This window comes from Theobroma cacao, chromosome 2, assembly GCF_000208745.1.
Source record: "Theobroma cacao cultivar B97-61/B2 chromosome 2, Criollo_cocoa_genome_V2, whole genome shotgun sequence".
In the NCBI taxonomy this organism is placed as follows: Eukaryota; Viridiplantae; Streptophyta; class Magnoliopsida; order Malvales; family Malvaceae; genus Theobroma; species Theobroma cacao.
In genome coordinates this window covers 39,032,717-39,047,521 of record NC_030851.1, presented here as the reverse complement: position 1 = coordinate 39,047,521, position 14,805 = coordinate 39,032,717, and the positions used below count along the sequence as shown (strand labels likewise).

At 35.4% G+C, this 14,805-nt stretch overlaps 2 protein-coding genes across 6 annotated transcripts; both read left to right on the top strand.

Moving 5' to 3' along the window:
• LOC18610176 (D-aminoacyl-tRNA deacylase) lies at positions 349-4,981 on the top strand. The gene is made up of 9 exons (XM_007045694.2): positions 349-656; positions 775-955; positions 1,044-1,186; positions 1,270-1,333; positions 2,161-2,213; positions 2,523-2,578; positions 2,850-2,924; positions 3,140-3,328; positions 4,514-4,981. Exons 1-9 carry the CDS (start codon positions 552-554, stop codon positions 4,599-4,601), a joined length of 954 nt encoding a protein of 317 aa, XP_007045756.2. The 5' UTR covers positions 349-551; the 3' UTR covers positions 4,602-4,981.
• Positions 9,162-14,213, top strand: LOC18610175. Of its 5 annotated transcripts, none has more exons than XM_007045690.2 (5): positions 9,162-9,739; positions 10,337-10,390; positions 11,916-12,853; positions 13,218-13,744; positions 13,853-14,213. In XM_007045690.2, the coding sequence occupies exons 3-5, from the start codon at positions 12,077-12,079 to the stop codon at positions 13,959-13,961; spliced, it is 1,413 nt and encodes a 470-aa protein (XP_007045752.2). In that variant the 5' UTR covers positions 9,162-9,739; positions 10,337-10,390; positions 11,916-12,076; the 3' UTR covers positions 13,962-14,213. The 5 variants fall into 5 exon arrangements, with proteins under 5 accessions (XP_007045752.2, XP_007045751.2, XP_007045750.2 ...); XM_007045689.2 differs by lacking the exon at positions 9,162-9,739 and adding an exon at positions 9,864-9,940; XM_007045688.2 differs by lacking the exon at positions 9,162-9,739 and adding an exon at positions 9,991-10,217.

Here is a 14,805-nt window from a genome sequence, read left to right as displayed (position 1 = left end):
AAATTTATTATTTATATATTTTAATAAATTAAAATGTTTAAAAATATCTTATTTCAGTGTTTATATAATATATTATAACACTCAATATATAAAATATCATATGGTTAAGAAAATGAATAAAGCATTAGTATGATGCAGTATTATATTTATTCTTTCGAGTATCTATGATTTTAAATAAATATGGATTGAGACATCATATTTTAATTTTATTAATTATAATCTTATTATTTTCAAGATTTTCATTTTCAATTTAAATTATAACATTTTAAATACCATAATATCCCCCCGAAAATATTTAGTTTTATTTTCTTTGAAATAAAGGAAACGGTGCCGTGCGGGTAAAAGAAGAATGCTAAAAAGGGTTGTCGTTTCGAAACTCACTTGCCTCCAATACTGGCTGAGTTCGGGGCGTACAGGCACGAAACCTCCGTCTCGTCAAAAACCGTTGGCTTCCACAACCGGTGGGCGAAGCTGCAGCTGCTTCTGGTTCTGAACCTGACCTCTTTAAATTCCACAAATCTGACGCTAAAAATTACGAAGGAAAAAGAAACATGGTGACCGTGATAGTAGCCACAACCACCGACCCCGCCTCGATCAACCCAGCCACCGCCCTCTTGGCCATGCCCGGTTGGCTCCCCGGTCCCTCTTTGTTCCGGGTAGCTGTTAATATAATCAAATTAATTGATAACACTATCTTGATCACGTGATCAATGAAAAATTTATTCTCAATCTTGACCAGATACGACGGTGACTTTGTTCGTTTATATCTGTCAGGACATCATAAGCTTTACTAATCGAAACGTTCGACTGCTTCAACACAACAAAAGCATAGTCGAAGAGGATGATTTGGATCGCCGTTGGGAAGAAGCCACCGGTGAGGCCGTCGACGAGGTTATTTTCTTCAGCAAACACACCGCCGTTTCCAACCGCCCTGCTCTCACTGTTCACCCGATCGGTATTTTTTTTTGTTTGTTTAAAGTTTCTTTATTTTTTTTATTCTTGAGATCAAAAGCTTACTACTTTTTTGTGTGGGTGAAATGTAGGGGTGCCTCATTTGCGTGAAGGGGATGTTCCGCCACAGGGTGGGAGGCCCGGTTGGGCGGCGCCGCCTGACCCTAGGATAGGGCCATGGCTTAGGCTTTTGAAGATAATTGCTCAGTCTCATAATTTGGTTCCTGAATTTGAGGTCAATTTAATTTATTGATTATTGCTTACTATGTTGTTAAGTTACCTATTTTTGCTTCTTATTATTGTTTAATTTGGTTATAGATAACTTTGGAGGGTACCCATCATGGACCTATAACAACCAAACCAACTATGTTCCTTGAGATTGGTAATGCGGTATTTTCTTTTTTGGTCACTAGTTTAGAGCTTCATTTTTTTTTTTTTTTGGTTTTGAAATAAAAGGAGAAACATTAGAGCTTCGTTTACTTCGATATGACCTTAGCTGTCCTACAATTTGCATCCAAATTATTTCTTGAAGAAAATTATGGAGAAATTTGAAGAGACAAACATAGAAATGAATGAATAAATGGAAAAGCGGCTCTCTTTGTTGACATGGGATGGGATGAATGCTGGATTTCGTTTTATGAAGTTAGGATAATTTTCTTATGCAATTAGCAATTCAGATTTTTTTTAAAGTGCTATACATGGTGAATCTTTGCCAGTTAGGATGGGATTGTTGTTTTATGATGAAACGTAGTTAGTATAGGTATACATACATGCATGCAGACTGACTGAGAGGTAAAATTGATATATAGACATGGATTTTGTTTGACATTTTCTTTATGTGCTACTTCATTGAGAAGAACTTTGTCCACAATTGATTTTACAAAACATGCATTTCATTTTTTAGCTTCGTCACTCATCGAGTGTGCTACCCTTCATCATGTTACTTTTTTGCTTTGCAATAGATTGCTACCCAAAAGGAAGAAACAAGAAAATCCAGTTTATGTTTCAATGTTTAGTCAATTTCGGCTGGAAGAGTCATTTAAGTTGTGTTATATGTGGCTCATAATTTCTTGTCTGCTTCATGCTGATAACCTCCCTGTACTGCAAAAAATAAAGCTCCTGTCAGATGAATTTCTACAATGGGTGTTTAGAATGTAATTGCTTTCCTTTTTCTCTGTGTTTAATATGTTTTCTTTTTGGTTGATGTAGGCAGTACAGATGAGTACTGGAAGAGGCAAGATGCTGCTCAAGTCATTGCTCTAGTTGAGTAGATATTAATAGTCTTTCCTATACCAAGAATTAGTCGTTAGCATGCCCCAATTATTATCATGCCTTTGGGTTTTTTTTTCCTTGGAATTTTATAAGACATTTTGGTGAATTTATTCATGTCCGATATTAGTTTTAACCCTCCCAACTTACGTAGATAAGACAATAAACTTTGATGGTTGATCATGAATAACTTTTTTTATACTTTCAATATAATACATTGAATTTTGGTAGTAAGTAAAATAGATAGTTCATTAGAAGTGATAGGCTTTGTTCCCTAACATTTTTTTGTTTGTGCTTTGAAGTTAGTTTGGAAAGGACTTGGGCTTGGAGGTGGTGATGAAGTTGGAAAGTGGGGCAGGTACTGGCCAAATAACTGAAATATGTAGGCTTTTCTTAAGCAATAATAATGCAGGCTTCGTGCTCAACTACTATTTTTTTTTCTTAAACTCAGTTATGCTTGAAGGCATCCTATCCTGATAATATTATTGGTAGACAAGCAGTTATTTTTGCCTTATTTTCTGACATCCCTTTTTTGGTTTAATTTGTGGTAACAAGGAGTTTATTATTCATGACAATATGCCTTTGCATTATTAACATAACCCACTGTTTATAACTTTATGATATTCAAGGGAGAATGACAACAACAAAGTGCTTCTTGGAATTGGTGGTGGACATTATGCTCCTCGGCACATGGATGTAGTCATGTAAGTTATTGTTATGGATAACTTTTCTTTGTTTATATGCTACTCGTTCTTGAAATTCTTCTTGCTACCACATTTTTCCTGTTATGCTAAACTTATCAAATGCCTCTTTAAGTTTTTTGTTCACTTTTTTTCCTGGAAAATGAAAGGGCCAGCTATTGAAAGAGGTTTTGTTCACTATTAATAGCCTTTATTTGTGTGTAAACTACTAACTGCAGAAAAGGTAGTGTTTGGGTGGGCCACCTGCTTTCTGGATATTCCTTGCCAATGGAAGATCCAAGTCAGTCCAAAGTAAATGGAAATACGGAAGGTATTGGTGGAACGTGGAGAGAATCAATTAAAGTTGCATTTGAGGCTACGAAATCAGCTTTCCCTGGTGGGGAAGTTATGGCACATCTTGATCACAAGTATGTTAACTGATAAATATTTTACATGACCTCATGGTTCTTATGTTTTTGTTTATATGTTGTGTTATTAATCTAGAAACATGTTCAAGTATTTGGCTACTGTTTAGAAGCGATTAAGGACTGAGGGTCTCCAGGAGTTATGCAGCTATGTAGGTTTTAGCTGGAGAGAGAGTCTGCTTAACATCTAAGAGCCTAGCTGGATTATTTTGTGCAAGAGATACTGACTTGGTGTTAGTGAGCATTAAAGTTTGGGCTGGGAACATTAGCAGATCAGAAGATAAAAAAGGTGTATAAAGTAATAAAAAGGAGTCTTTGGGTCGCTTTCCCCATCTGCCTTTCCCTGTGTCCCATTTCTTCTTTTCCTGAGAAAGGACCTTAGATCCTGCTCACCAAGCCACTTTTGAGTTCCTTTTGGTGGTTGCTTATAGCGATTGAGATGAACACACTTTTTTTATCAAATAAAATAAACACTTTTCTGCTCACACTTAGAGGAACTATTGCAAGAAAAAGAGAAAGAGGTTGAGGGTGGAGTTGGAAGGAGAGAAGGTCTAAAAGCAATTATGCCTTTGTTTCTACAGATCATGTCAAAGTTATGAATAATATCTTAAAGTTACAATTTCAGCCTCTGGATAACTAAGTGATGCCACTTGGGATTGGTTCAAGTGGATTGTCGAAGGGTTTTTGGTAGATATTTTAGATGCAAGTCATAGAGAACTTCTCTAGTAGAGATACGAAATAAACCTTCTTGGTTCTAAATTGTTTCTGAAACCCAGTGCTCCATTTCAGAATGGATTGTGAAAGTATAAAATTACAAAACAGGGTCTACTCTTTTATTTGGTTATTTAATTTAACAAACTAAATGTATTATAACGTTGACTCCTGGATTTTCTGCGGTCACTTGGAATAGTGTTCAGTGGCTGTTTGGGATGGTGGGCTAAATGATTGTTGAATCCATTCCCTTGTCCTCTCTGCACCTTTGTTTGTATGGACAGCTGGTGCAAGTTAATGAGGGATTAAAGAATCTAAGAGGTCGAAAATCAGGAGTAGAGACTAAATGTTTTTCAGTTATTATCTGCTACTTTTATTTTTTTTGGTCATGAATTATTTCTGTATTGAAACTCTGCTGCTTGAGAACATCTTAGATACTGTAGCACAACACCCCTTGATGCTTATTCCTGATTTCAGGAGTTTGAAGAGCTGGCAGAAAAATGCAATTACTGCATTTTTAGGTGAGCAGAACATTAAAATTGGCAAGCCAAACGACTTCATTTGATTGATATTGGTTTCTGGATGGACTACTTTTCCCTAGCAATAACTGTGCTAGGGATTTTCGTCGATGCAGAAGAATTGATTTCTATAGAATATATATATACTATAGTTATTCAGCAGCATCTAAACAATTTTGGTCGGAAGCAAGGGATCCACTGCAGTAAAGGACGAATGACAAAAGAGCAGCCTGTGCGAGGATGATCAAAAAGGCTCTGCTGATATATAAATGCTTCATGCTTTGTATTTGTTTTTAATGCCTTGTTTTACTTTGTCCGTCGTGGTTACGGCTAGTTGAATGATATCGTTTAAGTAATTACGAAGTTTTGTATTTATTCCTTGCTGCATTTTTGCGGTTAAATGAAATAACAAATCTTTTATCATGAATTCCTATGGCATTATTTGTTAGCATTAAGCTTATGGTGATTTTTAATATGGGGTGCTTTCTAGATTGCATGTTTTCGTTGATGCCAGCTATCTCTAGGAACTGTCAAGAGCAGAATATGTAGACCATATTGGACAGAGCTTTTGTATTAGAACTTGATTTCCTCTATACCATGAGGCACTCATGACATTTTCTCTCACCCAATCCGACGACGTCTTCGTCACTGTGAGTTGGCTCTGCTTGACTCTCTGTTGGAAGTGCTTGGTGTGGGTTAGATCTAGGTTGAATCTGTTTTGATATCACTTTATCACAAAATCATTATCCTCTCTTTAAAAGACTAACTTGATAGGATGTGCAGTGTTCAGGTTTAAAGTTCTCTCATTTATTTCAATATTCATGCCTCATTATATAAAAATTAAAATACACGCACTTATTGTTGTGTCAAATATTTAGAAGCTTGATATACAAACTAAAATATGTGATTCATTGTTGAATCAAATATTCGGATGTCACAAGTCTCATAATAAACCCATATGATGTGAAGAGAGCCATGGTTTCCTTCAAAATTTAATAGTATCTCAACTTGGCATCATCCATGGGACTCCATGCTTTTGGAAAAGTCTTCCTAAGCCTAAAGATAAGTCAGTCCAAATCTCCAAACAACTGTTAAATATCTGACTAGATTCTTGCCCCTCAGCCCAATTGGCAGCCTAGGGGATTTGCAAGCGAGAGAAAATCAGCATTTTCCTATTCATTACCATAGCTTTTGCATGTTCTCAGTGGCTCCCATTGCTTTCAATTCATCTCTTTTCATTCAAGCTGTCAGGTGGTTACTTAGGCTTATAAGTTTACTTGATTAATTAATTCCCAATTCTCAATATATTATTTTAGATATGTATCATCATGAAATATAAATCCTTCTTACTAGTATTTTTTATTATTATTATTATTATATCTATTTTTTGACTAACAAAGCAGTGGCTTAAAGCAGGCATGCTTCCAGCCAATACTGACATGGCCAATATGAAACTTGCCCAATTTGCCAGCATTCCTTGGGCAGCCAGGAACCCAATCCTAGGGCTACCAACCTACCACTCTTCCCATCATTGACTTCATTACAACCGTTGGATCAAGCAACGAGGTATGGACATGAACATTTAAACCAAATGAACATATGACCTTGAGAGCAGACATGGAGTTGTCTTTAGTCAGGTGACAACAACATCTGGCTTTATCTTCCTCAGTAGAATCCAAAAAAAAAAAAAACGACATAGCCCAACAAGAGAAAAGAATTTTGAAAGGAGAAGGGGGTTAAGCAAAATTCATATCTATGAGTTGGTACACTTTGACAAAAAAAAAAAAAACCATAGGAATTGGCCGACCAAGTCCCCTTCAGAAATGGGGATTTTGTCCATTTGTCAAATTTATGTTGTTGAAATTGAATCGAGACCAACAAATAAGATAAACAGAACTCAGCAGGTTCTGTCCCCCCCACCCCTGCAAGGCCTCGCTTGTCCAATTCATGCCTGGTTTTGTCGTTTTGGATAAGAGCTTGCTTGGCTTCTTGCTTGAAGGGGTATTATTGTTTTCACTTGAATGATTCTGGGCTTTGGGGGAGCTTTATTTCATTTTAATGTCACTATGGTAAACAAAAGGGAATTAATGAATTAAATTGCTTACCATATTGGTAGACATGCATCAATTGCTTTCATATTATTTATATCCATTTCAAGCCTCATTAATGTTGTAAATTTATTCCCCTTTTTTGCACATTTTGAAGCATCCCTCTTGAAAGAACCAAAAATGTTGACAAAAAAAAAAAAGGAAAGTATTTTTATGGAAAATTTATTCAATTGAATTTAAATTAATTAATACAATAAGAAAAATAATTGTCTAGGTCATGGTTAGATAGCCAAGTGAAGGCTACGTCCATGGAGTCATGGAAATTGCTCAAAACGAAGAGGAAAAAACATATGAAAGCCATGACAACAAAACCGAAAGGGATTCTTTGCATTAAAAAATTGCTTAGTTAAGTACAAAAATCCTTAATTTCTGCAAATGTATATTAAGGGTGAACAAAGAAACTGGTGAATCTTTTCTTCTTCTTTACGGAGAAAATTACAATTGTCTCGTACTTATCGAGACTGTATCATTCAAATCACTTAAATTAAGCTCGAATGAAAATTATATATATTATAATTTTATCGTATTAATAAATTTAAACATGTGGCTTGGATTGAATTTGACTATATGGGGTAGTATTAAAAACATATTTGCGTGGTATAAAATGATGGATGGACATATAGAATAAACAGAAAACACTTGGGGACCTTGAACTTGCCCCCAGTGGGTATGGTAAAATATTGTATAATAAAGAATTGGTGCATGTGAAGCTGAAATTAATTAGGGTTCATATTATTATAGAATTTAATTAACCGTCCAAGCAGGAGAGATTTCACTTAGGATCCCCATGCAAGAAACCTTCCTTTTTGTCCTTGCTAGGGACTCAAACATGGAGATCAAATGTATAATAATGAGTGGAATATTTTAGTGTATCACCCAAGGTGGCGATCAAAGGAGGAACATGGCATTACTGCATGCTTGATCCTCTATATTTTGGAATTTTGAGTTTCTTTTTTTTATAATATTTGGATAAGGAGGAACATTTGTCTTAAAAATACAAGAAGATAAGACAAACTAATTTAATTTAAATAATGAATTAAAGGGTTTGAGCGAAAAAATTAAAATTAAAGTTCCGTAATCTATTTAGAAGCTTTTGATTCAAATTTTTCGAGATAGATTATAAAACCCAAAGTCTTCATATATCAAAAAAATAAGTTGATACGAGAATATAGCTTGATTATAGTAATGGAAAAAGAAAAGGGAATGTAGGATTCCATCTACATCTACCATTTTCTCTTAATTTCCTTTTGGTGGCTAGGGAAATGTTGGGTTTGTTGACATTATTTGATTGTATTCTTTTTTGGGATAAAGAATGAAGTAGTTATGAGAGCAAGTTATCTACACAACTAGCTCTCCAAAGGAAAGTTAGCCTAAACTCAAACCTCATACTTACCTACCCTAACCTACTTCCATAATCCAAAGCTAAACATTATAATAGGACAATTTGAAATTTTTTATAGTCGTTATTTACGAGATACAAAAATTAAAAGAAAATGCATATGATGATGTGGATGATGATATGATCACGTGATATTTTTACTATTCACATTAATATTATGTCAATACAATATGAGTATAAACTAATCAGTGGTATTTTAATTAATAATTAATAATGAGAATTTGTTTGACTCAAAATAAAAATGTAAAATTTTGATTGAATGCAATTATGTTACAAATATATGATTTACTTCTTTAATTTAATTATTATATATAAATTGGTGTTAGAAAAAGTATTTAATTAATTCCAAAATATATAAGATTTTTGTTCATCTACCATCTTTATTAGGAAATTCTAACAAATAAAAATCAAATGTGCAATTTTAGTGGACCAGTGACCTAGTGACACGTAACAGATACAAAATAGTACGGTAATCGAAACTGTACCTGATTGTACCTCGTCATCCCCAAAATCCCATTTTTGCCTTTTAACGGTCTTACATCATATTCATCGGATCAGCCCCCCCCTTTCCGGGTCCCAAGTCCACGTCCCGACGAAAAAATAAAAGAGAAGGGTTCTACCTTGCTCTCGGCGCACGTTACCATTCCCCGACCTGGATACACGTGTAATCCAACCAACCTATGAGATCATCTTAATTGTGTGGTGCCGATCCCAAAAAAAAGAAAGTCTTAATGATGAGCTTCTATCCACTGCACCACACTTCTTTTCACCACATTCCACCCATCCCTCCTATCCCATAAAATATTATTACGTATGCCATTTTTTTCCAATAATGAATTGTAAGATAAAAGTTGTAATTTAATATTTGCTTTATTATTAATTAAAATGTGTATTATTATCAACATCACAACTTTATGTTTAATCGTAAAATTTTTTTTAAAAAATATCACAAAAATATTATTTAAAATTACTATACAAAATAAAATATACCATTAAAGTTTGAGATTGACTATATTTTATATGACTGGTTAGTTATACCTAAGAAAAAGATAATAATCGTAAATCAAGCTTTTAATGATGATCGTAGTAATTTAATGGTGCAACTTTAGATTAATTTCTTTTTACAATCCAACGGCGGATCCCGAGGTTCCAGAATGAGGCCGGTTGTTGAGGATCATTTATAAAGAGAGAGAGAGAGAGTTTGACTCGAGAAAAGTGGGGAGGGTGAAACTGGACAAGGTGGGGACCCAAAAGGAAAGAGATCCTAAAACAAAGTTATCAAAAAAAAAACAAAAAGACAGCTCGAGATCTCCTCTAACAAACTAACACGTGTACATGAAATCATCGTCTCCTCTTCATCATCTTCACTGGATTCTCAGCAACAGCTTCGACTTCCCCTTTATTGTTTCTCTGCCGTTCTTCTACGACTAATAATTCTCCGGTGAATAACCATACGAACACTGAACTGTTTCCAGTTTTGACTCAAGAAGAGCGTGCTCAGATTCTCCGACATCTCTGTCAGCTTCAAACAGAAAATAGAACAAGAGAGACAAAGTCAAAAGAAAAGAGAGTTTGTTTTGGCTGATTTTCTGGTTGTTGTTGCTGCTGCTGATGCTGTTTGGTTGGAAGGAAAATTTGGGGTTTTCTTTTTATTTTTTCCCTCTGGGAAAGTGAACAGGTAAAGTGGCGTTATCAGTGTGGTTAATATAGCTCTAAAAATGGGGTGGGGATAATTAATGCTCAAACTGAGTCAAATAAATATGGGGTTGTGGTGGGGGTATCTCAAAAACCCTCCAAAAAAGAAAAAGAAAAAAGAAAAAGGAAAGAGAAAGAGAAAGAGCCGTTTGTTTGCTTTGCTACAGCAATTAATGACAGATGGGTGTGGAGTATTGACCCTTTTTATTACGTATTTTTCGATAATTACAACTCATTTCATTTATTTAATAATTAAGATTTTCTGCCTCTCTCTCTCTCTGCACTTTGATCTCCATTTATGAACGCTGTTTTTTCACTTTCTACTCTTTCTCCTTGCTCCTTTCTCTGCTTTTAAGCCTTTTAAAAAACACCCAGAGCTTCCTTCTCTCTTTCATTCAAAGTTGGGTTTTGAGCTTTTGTTCTTTTAAAGCTTCTTAATTTTGATAGGAATTTCTATTCAGGTAAAAAAAGAATGTTAATTTATTGTTTGCTCTGCTTCCTTTCCCTTCCAAAGGCTCTTCCTTTCTCTCAGATTCCCCTTTGTTTCATTTGTAACCTTGTTTCATTTGGCTTTTTGCAGTGAAGATTGTTGACAGTTCATGTTTTGAATCACTGAAAGAAAGAAAGAGAAAAGGTACTACAATAATTCATTTTAATATATATTTTTTGTATGATTGTTTCTCCTTTTTGGGTTTTTGTATTTGTTGGGATCTGCTTCAGATCTTTGATATTCTCTCCTTTTGGTTTTTACTACATTTTTTTTTCATGAGTTTGAGTTAAACCAATCTGGGATATTTTTTGTTTTAATAACTATAATAATGGGTTAGATCTGGTTAGAGCTAGAAAACAGAACAGATGGTGGCATTGTTGAACAGAACGGAAAGGTTCATTGAAGGGTTTTAAAATCAGTTTTAAACTTTTTGGTTATAATTTAGTGGTTGAAAGTTTATGTAAGCTTTTCCAAAAGTTGAAAACTTTTTTCTCTCTTGTCTTTTTGTATATTGAGGACTGACTAAACAAAAAAAGATTCCGCATGGTGAACCGAAAGGTTTTTGATCATGGAGCAATCTGTTTGTACTTTTACACTGTTTTTGTTGTATATAATTGGATAATTATTTGTGCTTTTTCTCTCTTTTTCTTTCTTTTAGTTTGTAAAAATGACTGGTTTGGAATTTTAGGGCTCTGTTTTTGGTGTATATAATTGGATAATTGCTGGTTTTCCAAGCTAACAAATGAGCTTGGGTTACATGGTTCTGCTGATCTGGTTTATATTACTTTTGGGACTGGTATTATTTGAGCTTTGGTTTTGGATTTTATTCTTTTTTGTTGGTTTTCTGTTTTAGTCTTTGAAGATCAGTAGCTTTTAGGTTAAGGCTGCTCGGTTCATATTAATTGTCGTCTACTCATCTTTTGATTTCATGTTTTTCTATGCTTGCCAAAAAGTTTGAAAGCAATCATGGAGGTGGATAATGATTCCTTCTTGAGTAATTTAGCTGCAGAATGTTTCTGACAGGGTAGATCCAAACTGATTATATGGGTGCTCTGCTTTAGAGAAAGTTTCATATTCCATCCTTTTTGAGCAACTTTATATTTAATCTGTCTTTTGGTAGCTGTTCCTATTTTCTCTTTTTAGGAGACTCCAATAATTTCTAGTTGGTTGGTGACCTAACTTGTCCTGCATTTCATGGGCAGAGTAGCTCTCAAATGCCATATGGTGTATGGTTGAAGATATCACTCTTAGTAATCAAGAAGCCAACCAATGTAAAACATGAAACTTGGTAATAACACCGTTTACAATTTTCCTTCTCTTCATCTCTGTCTCTCCTACAGACATCTCCATTGAAGGTCTTCTTTGCAATCTTATCCTAGAATTAACAGCCATTTGTTGTAACTTTGCTTTCCAATTTCTTAATCTACTGGAATTTAGTTTTGCTTTTGTGTTGGGGCTTTATTTTATGTTTAATTTATGGGTAAATCAGTGCACTGTTTTATAAATAATTTGACAGCCTGAAGGTGCTGAACATGGCTACTAAATGGTTTCAAACATGTTGGTTTACATTTTCATCTTTCAGATGTTATTGTCTCGTGAATGTTATTCTGCCAGCTACATTTATATGTGAAGATTATGGTGTTTATAGAATACTTTTTTGTACTTGCAGATAATGAACAAGTGCTTTGCCATTCAACTACAGGCCACAAGAGTGACTCAAAGCCTTATTCCTTCTTAGCTGACACCAAACCTTTTGAGAACAAAGACAAGCCTCTGGATTCCACTGGATTGAATGCGGAAGGAGTTGTGAAGGAAAATCAGAATGGAGTCATGCATGATATAAAGGGAAATGATGGGGATTCAGATCCCTCACTATATCTAGATAATACAAGAGGTGGATGGCCAGCATTAAAACTTGATTGTTCTATTAGTGTAAATGACTTTGCCAATGGTAATGAAAAGGAGGTCAGAGATTTTGTGACATCAAATTCTCCCTCTTTGAAGAATATGGATTCATTTCAGAACTCAGTTTTTTATTTAGACAAAAGTGTTATGGAATGTGAACTGCCTGAATTGGTAGTTTGTTATAAAGAGAGTACATATCATGTTGTCAAGGACATCTGTATTGATGAGGGAGTTCCAACACAGGACAAGTTCTTGTTTGAGACTGGCATGGATGAGAAGATTGATTGCAACTTTCTGCCTTCTGAAAAGGAACAAGATAGTCAACTGATGACAGAAAAATTGGAGACAGATATGTGCATGCAAGATGTTTCCATGTCTCCAGGAGAAAATCAATCTGGCAAGGATATTGACAATGAATGTGGTTCTAATAAAAAAGTTGACACTGATACATGTATGCAAGATGTTTCTTTATCTCTAGAAAAAAATGAGTCTAACAAGGGAATTCCGAATCAATGTGATTCTAAGGATTTGATGCTGACTAGGGTAGTGAAGGGTGATGCAATGAAAATGGTCACAGATGATGTCTCTAAAGAGTTGTTTACCCTTGGAGAGTTACTTTCAATGTCAGAACTGAGCAAAGTGAACTCTGAAGCCATGTCTTCCGATTGCAAAAGTGATGGAATTGAACAACAGTCTTTTCAGGTAATACTTATCTTGGTCAAAGTTACTAAATTTCAATGTAGTATACCAAAATTTCTTGTTACAATAGTATGGATTCATCTATGTATGCAATGAAATTTGCATTAGTACATTTTATCACCTTCTATATTTTTGCATTCTTGTTTGAGTTTAGCATTAAAGGCACCGTGTTTTTATGCGAAAAGTAAAAACAAGAAGAAAAATTATAATAATTTTATTTTCCATCAGTTGGGCAATAATTAAGTTAGAAATCCATAACCATCTGACAAGTATGCAGATTGGTGATGATAGTTTTCTATTAGGGGTTCAGGAGAGAGAGGGATTCACATCTTAGGAAGTAACTTGATGTGTTTTGGTTTGAATGCAGAGCTCAAGCAAAAAGGAAGTCATGGTGATGCCCCCCTTGGTTTCTGCAGTTGAAGAATCCAAAGATAGCAATGAGGAGGCAATTGTATCTGTTCCTGCATTGGTCTCTGCAACTGAAGAATTAGACAGTGGGAAAGGGGAAGCTATACTGATCAGTCCTGCTCAGGTCTCTACTCCTGAGGAATCAACCAGCAGCAGCCTTGTCAATGAGGTGTCTTATGATAACAAACTGGAGACTGGAAGCATAACATTTAACTTAGATTCTTCTGCACCAACAAGCAGCAAAGATGAGTGTCACCACAATCTGGACAGTGAACCTCTTGGGACTGGAAGTACACCCAAGCTTGAAGTTGCAGCTGATCAGTCTATTTCAAACAATCTTCAACAAGGAATTGGAGAGTCTAGTTTCTCTGCTGCAGGGCTAGTAACAGGTCTAATAAGTTACTCTGGGCCAGTAGCATATTCTGGCAGTCTCTCTCTTAGATCAGATAGCAGCACAACGAGCACTCGTTCCTTTGCCTTCCCAATGTAATTTACTGGCAAACTATTTGTCTTTTGCTCCTAACTTCTCCTTTTATATTATCCAATTCAGAACCAGTGATCAGCTGTTTTGATTTTGGTTTTTCCTCTATGCAGATTGCAGTCTGAATGGAATTGCAGTCCAGTAAGAATGGCAAAAGCTGACCGGAGACATTACCGGAAGCATAAGGGTTGGAGGCATGGCCTCCTTTGCTGTAGATTCTGAAAAGTTCTATTCTATACATCACCAAATTTATTATTTTTGCTTAGCAAGTTATATACATCATCTCCCTTTCCCTCGCTTGGCCTGTACTGTGCAGTAGGTTTAGAGTGTCATGCTTAGAGTTTTGATCTCGTGCATGCAAATTTGAGCTGTAAGCAATATCTTATAATTTTCGTATCATTGTAGTATTTCCTTTCTTTGTTTTCACCTTGTTCATAATATCAGCTTATATCAGATAAAGAGAGTTCATTATTCGTAACTGCTTTCTTACTATTGCCTCAACTTTCCTGTTCATAATATCAGCTCATAGGCTAAATTCACTCAGTTCCAAGAACGAACTGCAACGTTCATGTTATAGAATTAAATCTTAAACAAAGCAGGATAATATTTCCACTGCCATGTTATTTTGTATTTCATGATCCTGCTTTTTCCCAAAGTAGGGGCTGTAAGAACACAAGTGCAGATGATGTTAGAAGTCAAGCTGGAAATGCTAGAATTGACTGGAAGTGAGCAGGCACGGCACTAAGATCTGAGAGGTTGGCCCCTTGATGATACCTGGTGTACTTGTGGGTTTATTCGAATTTGGAATCAACTGTGACAAAGCTGAGCACTGGGGGCAATCTTTTCATCTTCTTCTTTTTGGTCTTAGCAATGCTTACAAGTCTGTATAAAATCATAAATGACCCTGAAACGACCATCCACTATGCAATGTGACGCATGACTTGAACATTCTTGATTCGATACTGAGTTTTTTTTCATTTCTTGTGCAACCTGGCCAAATGCCGGACAGGGTTTTCAATGTCATTGCAAGTTGATGGCACGGATGACAGTTTTCTACCATAAAACA

Excerpts from the sequence above, each read along its gene's own strand:
- LOC18610176 (XM_007045694.2), top strand. The coding sequence starts at position 552 with ATGGTGACCGTGATAGTAGCCACAACCACCGACCCCGCCTCGATCAAC. Across the intron at positions 1,334-2,160 it reads AACTATGTTCCTTGAGATTG|GCAGTACAGATGAGTACTGG; the intron begins GTAATGCGGTAT and ends TGGTTGATGTAG. Across the intron at positions 2,925-3,139 it reads CGGCACATGGATGTAGTCAT|AAAAGGTAGTGTTTGGGTGG; the intron begins GTAAGTTATTGT and ends TACTAACTGCAG.
- LOC18610175 (XM_007045689.2), top strand. Across the intron at positions 10,391-11,915 it reads GAAAGAAAGAAAGAGAAAAG|ATAATGAACAAGTGCTTTGC; the intron begins GTACTACAATAA and ends TTGTACTTGCAG. Across the intron at positions 13,745-13,852 it reads CGTTCCTTTGCCTTCCCAAT|ATTGCAGTCTGAATGGAATT; the intron begins GTAATTTACTGG and ends TCCTCTATGCAG.